This window comes from Augochlora pura, chromosome 3 (genome assembly GCF_028453695.1).
Source record: "Augochlora pura isolate Apur16 chromosome 3, APUR_v2.2.1, whole genome shotgun sequence".
In the NCBI taxonomy this organism is placed as follows: domain Eukaryota; kingdom Metazoa; phylum Arthropoda; class Insecta; order Hymenoptera; family Halictidae; genus Augochlora; species Augochlora pura.
The window spans coordinates 29,956,789-29,962,788 of NC_135774.1; the positions used below are offsets into that span (position 1 = coordinate 29,956,789).

At 58.6% G+C, this 6,000-nt stretch overlaps 1 protein-coding gene across 3 annotated transcripts in view; it reads right to left on the bottom strand.

Moving 5' to 3' along the window:
• Positions 1-4,439, bottom strand: part of Eip93f (Ecdysone-induced protein 93F) — a 41,329-nt gene extending 36,890 nt beyond the window's left edge. For all 3 annotated transcript variants that reach the window (XM_078197348.1, XM_078197347.1, XM_078197346.1), the window contains exon 1: positions 3,422-4,439. In XM_078197348.1, the coding sequence (XP_078053474.1) occupies positions 3,422-3,515 (94 nt within the window). In that variant the 5' untranslated portion in view covers positions 3,516-4,439. The remainder of the gene's footprint in view (positions 1-3,421) is intronic.
• Positions 4,440-6,000: the final 1,561 nt, after the last annotated feature.

The window sequence follows — 6,000 nt, forward strand, 5'->3', positions numbered from 1 at the left end:
TTTCTCTCTCTCTCTCTCTCTCTCTATCTCTCTCTCTCCTTCTCTGCTTCTCCCTCTTCGTCTCTCTCTCTTACGACCTTTTTTATGCGCCTTTTAACGATCAGCAGTAACTGCACCCACCCGAACATTCCTCCCCCGGCCTTCTCGCCCCTTGCCACCGGGCCCGGTTCTTCCCTTGCGTCTTAGAGGCGAGCGTTTTCGCGGAACGAGGGGTGTGAGTGTACAATGGGGAAAAGAGCGGAAAAATGTACTTTGCGAAACGTTCGTTTATTCTTGGTCGATGCGACCGCCGATGAACCAAAGGACTACTTTTTTCTTCGGTGGAACTTTTCAACTCTCGATTGCCGTTTGATTTTCGTTCGACCGGGGTGGGTTGTTTCGAGCACCGACTCGTTCGTCGTCAGCTGAGACGGTTGCTAGCAACGCGAGCGACGTTGCTAGCGAGCACGTGGACGCGTACGATTTCCGAAAGCGTGCCGGCGTAAAGTAACCGCTTTCGCGGCGATTCGATCTCGCAGTATACGTACTCCGCGTTTACGTCTTGTCGTTCTCGCTAATTTCCTCGATCGCGGGGATGATGCACGCAGTCATCGTTACTGCCGGCACTCGGCGGCGCAAGGCGACGATGCGTCCATGGGACAGCCACGGCTCGTAGGATGGCGTCGAGAGGACGATGGGAACCGGCGGCATCGGCTCGTCGTCGCGTCCGGTTCCATTGCTCGGCGACACGCACGTATACCGATCGCGAAGGATTACGCGTGCAAATAATCCGGTGGCGCGCGGCGGGCGTGGATTACGTGACGCGCGGGGGCTTCTCGCACACGGAAATTTGGAAAAATCCCACGCGGCCGATATCGATCATCTCGCGTGCAACACGTGCAACGTAACAGGTCGCGATGCCAGTGGCCGACGCGTCGCGCGAACGGGGCGGTCGCCGATCCGTTTTCGCCCACGAGCAATCACATCCCGACAAGTTTCGCCGAGTGATCCCTTTATAGAACACCATACGGACACTGTGATCGCGACACCAGAACCACGGCTCCCCGGACCGTGATCATCGGGCACAGGACTCGAAGCCACGTTGCTGCTCCGCCAACCACCGTCGAACTGCCACTGAGCGCCGATGCGAGGCCACACGGAGGCCACTCGTCGTGTCTCGAGTCTCGAGTCTCGGGGCTCGATTTCAAGGCTTGCTACCCTCCGTCACCCTTTCTCGAACGCGTACTGGTCGATCTCCGAAGATCATGGAAGTCTCGAGAGGAGTACCGCACCGGCGGAGCTCTGACGCGCACACACGCGACTACTTGGGGCCGTCTTCTCGCTCGTTTCCGCTTTCTCTTTCTCCTTTTCTCCTTTTCTGTGTCCGGGGGGGTGCAGCGCGCCACTACCACCTTCCTTTTTAGAATCTTCGTCCGGCAGAGTAGGAGAACCGATCGCGAGGAAAAAACGTAGTAGGAACACGGGGGGGTTCCGGGAGAGGAAATCGAAGGACGGGGATGGCCGCGGGGCGGAGACGGCGACAGGGGATGGGGGAAGGGTCGAGGTGGCGGAAATGGGGGGGTGGGAAGGACTCGCGAAAATTTCTCGACCACCAGCGGCAGCTGCGTTCCGAAATGAGGAGAGACGCGAACGAGCGGAGTGAGGCGACGCGAGGCAAGGTGAGGTGAGGCGAGGCGAGGCGAGGCGAGTGTAGAGGCAAGGCGGACGGAGGAACCGAGGGGGCGGTGGACCAAGGTAACGGAAAGGGGGTGGCCCGAGTGGGGGATGAAGAAGCGGCGGCAAGCGGGACGAAGGGCGAGATTACGAAAGTGGAGGAAGAAACGTAACGGCGAGTGCACGCAACAGCAGCGCGCGTGGAAACGCGCCTTCTACGAGTAGCAGAGAACTCTCTTCTCTTGACGGACTAACCCGAAGGCGGAGAAGAACGGGGGTGGGAGGGCGAGGGAGAGGGAGAGAAACAGAGAGAGAGAGAGAGAAGGAGCAGGGGCAGTGGGAGGACAATGGTGGGGGTGTAAGCGACGAGCGGGCAGCAGAGGGATGTGGATCCGCGAAGAGGGAAGAGGGAGGAGGACGAAGGGAGGCAGTAAGAAGAAGAAAAGAAGGTTTCGGGCGGCGGCCGGGATAGCTTGGTTGTCTGTGGTCAAGGCACGCAGCTTGTGCAGCGTTCTCTGTACGCTCGTATTTCCGTGTGTACGACTCGGTGCGTTCGTAGTGGTGGCTGCCGGCGCGGTGGTGGTGGTGCGGCGTCGGCGACGACGATAGGGGTAGAGAGGCGTCGGCGTATTAAGGGTGCGGAAGGGTAACAAGTTGGTATGCGAACCCGATTTTACTATTAATCTTGTCGAGCCAGCAATTTTCGCCGTAAACCTAACTAGCATGGCTCGCAACGAGACCGACCCTCGACATTTTTCCACCCTTGGAATTTCGATTCGATCGCGACATCTTCGAAGACTGTGTCTACTCGCGTAATTGCTAATTCGGCGTCTGTTTATCGTCGCGTTGTAGCACGGACGGAAGGGTTTACGGAACGCGTTGAACCGTTTGCAACGACAACGGCAACAGCGAAAATAGTCCGTGGAAAGTGCACGGTGAGAGAGGCGAGGATCGTAAAATTCACCAATGCATAGAGAGAGGTACACGCGCGAAATATCGCTATGTTTCTCGACAGCATGCAACCACCCTGTTGAACGTACGGACACGAGTAGGAGTCACGCCTGGCTCACAGTCAACCAGGATTCGGCGTTTCGGTTCGCAACAGGTCTCACCACCGGCGTTGCTCCTCTCTCTATCTCTCTCTTCCACTCTCTTCCTCTCTCTCTCTCTCTCCCTCTCTCTCCCTGTCTGCCTCTGCCTCTCCTTCTCTCTCCCCCCACCTGACCCCTATATCTCTCTCTCGTTTTCAACCCTCATCCTCTCGCCGACCTGCCCTCTCTTTCTCTATTTCTATCTCTCTCTCCCTCCCTATCTTTCACGCACACCTAGAAGCGGACACTCTGCCTCGCGTTCCTGCATTTATACGCGTATCCTCAACATATTCGGTGATTCGCCACGCGGAACGCCGAGTGGTTCGCGAACGGTTCCCGCAGCTCGCAACGTGAAACTATAATAAATACCATGCCGTACCTATAATTCACGCGACGATGATGATTTCGAGGTTCGCGTTACGACATTTTTCAAACGACGTTTCGTCACGTCTCGTCTGGTCTGGTCTGGTCTGGCCGACGCGACGAACGGAGGGTTCGTCGCCGGAGTTAAAACGTTCTGAAAACCAGCGGCGGTCGTTAAACGAGCGCTCGTCGCTGGGTCCTTGTTACGTACGTGTGCTCCGGAACACGGTATGCACACGATGTGCACACGATACGCGCACGGTATGCAGACGGCCTAGAAAGGTGTACCGTGAGTCGCGCGCGTTTCAACTCACCGACTACGAAGACCATATTCTTTGTCCATCGCAGCAGCTCCCGTCGGATGTGTTTGCGTTCCTGTATGCAGCGGGCATAGGGGCAATCCGCCATTTTTGAAATCACATCTTAGAATGTGTGTGTGTGCGTGCCGGCCGGGTGCGCCTGCCTCGTGTTCCCGCGTGGATATCCACCCCCTCCGCCACCGGCCGTCCTCCGTCGTCGCCGTTGTCGTCCTCGTCCTCGTCCTCCTCTTTCTCCTCCACCTCCTTCTCCTCCGCCTCCTCGTCCTCGTCCTCTCGCTCCCCCGCCCCTTGCTCGTCCTCTTCTTTCTTCCCTCGGTTGACCGGCTTTCTCGATTTCCCCCTCCCGGTGGCTGCGTTCGTCGTACTTTTGTCCGGGTTTCTCTGTCGTTTAACAAGCGGCTCGTATGCGTGGCGTTCGCGGACGCGTGGAGGACGCGCGGGGGCAAAGTAGCGTGTGTGCACACCGCCGCTCTAACGTGCGCGCCGGTTGCGACGTCACGCGTGACGTAGAGCGCGCCAGGACCGAGCAAGATCGTCGGGGGCCGATGACGACGGCGACGGTGGGAGCCCGATGATGCTGACGATCCTCCTCGTCTTGGTGGTGGTCGCGGTCGCGGTCGCGGTCGCGGTCGTGGTCGCGGTCGTGGTCGCGATCGTGGTCGCGGTCTCGTCCTCTATCCTTCTCGTCCTCGTCCTCGCTATCGTTCTCGCCTTCGTCCCCCTCCTCCTCCCGGATCCCGTGGCGGCAGCGACGGTGACGGTGGCGATGGCGATAGCGGTGGCGGTGGCGGTGGCGATAACGGTGGCGGCAACGGCGACGATGCTGGAGAAGGGACGCGAGCGCCGCGAAACGACTGCTCCCTCGTGCTGAGACAGGGTTACGCCACGGGAACGCACAACACACGTGCACGCTTGCGCCCTGACCGGTGCGAGAGTGCAGTCTGTTGCCGACGGCAAATCTTCCCGTCTACTTCCTCCGAGTCCTCCGAGTTCCAGCGAGTCCTCGAACCTTCCGCGCTCACCCCACCGATCTCCTCGGCCTCGAAGATCTCGCCGACACGGCGTCACCTGCAACAATCGACAAAAATTTTCGGTTAATTACATATATTTATCATCGTATAGAACAATCGTACAACTTAAAAAACAACGATTCGGAGAATAAGAGAGAGAGAGAGACGATCGTCGTCGATCTCCGTCCCCCCCGAAGATCGAACGCGAATATGGCCTTTCGTACGCCTTAGCATCTATCTATCGGGAATAAAAGCATCGTTGGCAGACCGTGAGAAGGGACTGTATAGTTTGGTCGAGGGGCGAGGTGAGTCGAGCAGGCGAGCGGAGGAGAGAGGAGCGGAAAGGAGAGGATCGCGACACCTGCGTGGAAAAGGCAAAGGGTGCCGGCCCCACCCCGAAAGAGAAAGGGTACTGCTACTCGAAATGAAACATTGCCGGTAAGAAGAACGTCAGGGCCGACGGTGTAGGTAGAGGAAGGTGGTAGTAGGGGTGGCTCGCACTCTCGCGCGGTGACGCGATATGGGCAAAAGGGTAGGGGGCGGGGGGGGGAGGAGGAGGGTGCCGGGGTGACCGGGGGGGGAAGGTAGGTAGGAGCAGGAGCAAGAGCAAGAGGAAGAGGAAGAGGAAGAGGCGCGCAGGGTGGTCGGAGGGTAGCTATAGGGGCGGATTCGCGCGCTCTACACCGCCGAGGGGGTGGGAGAGACCGTGCCGCCGAGAGAAAGAGAGAGGACGCAGAGTGCGCCTAATATGCAACAAGAGAAAAAGAATTGGCGATCAATAGGTAGTAGCTGGTAAGCGTCCTTTCATCCACCCCCGCGGACACCCTCGTCCTTTCTACTTGCCCTATTCCCCTCTCGTCCGTCGTTCACCTCCTTCCTTCTCAGTTGCCTCTATCCTCGCGCGCGCCTCCCCCGCCCCCCCCCCACCCCCCATCTCCGATGTCCTACCTTGCCAGCCCCTTGATTCTCTTGCTTGCGTTCATCGCGAGACTCCTCCGCTCCATCGCCTTTCCGAGCCGAGATGCCCGAGACCTAACAGCCACGCCGAACTTTCTCTTTGTCGCCGAAAATCAAACACCTGCTAATTGCCCGCTATATTTCACCTAACTCGCGACCCCTCTCCTTTCCTTCCCTCCACCACCTCCTTCCCCCTTCGCCTCGACCCCCTCGTCACCCATTTCCGTCCCCCTCCTCCGCCTCCTCGAAGAAACTTTCGAGGGTGACTGCGCTCGGACTACGCGTGCTGCCGGATACAAATGGGAAGGGAAACGTGGCCCGAGACCGAGACAAGAGTGCAGGGATCGCGTTTAAATCTTAATGCCGCGAGCGAGATTGCGATCGTTCGCACTTTCCCTCTCTTCCACTCTCTTTTTTCCCTGGCGTTTTCCCGTCCGTTTCTCTGTTTCGTCGGTGGTCGGTTTTCGACCGGAATATAGCCGGCGACGTGCCAGCGCAAAAGGCGGTTCACCGGCGCGGATGCCTTTAAATATAAATACCGCTTCGGCCGCTTCGCCCGCTTCGGCCGCGTCCAGCATTGATCCGCGCACGACATTTCCGCGAAGT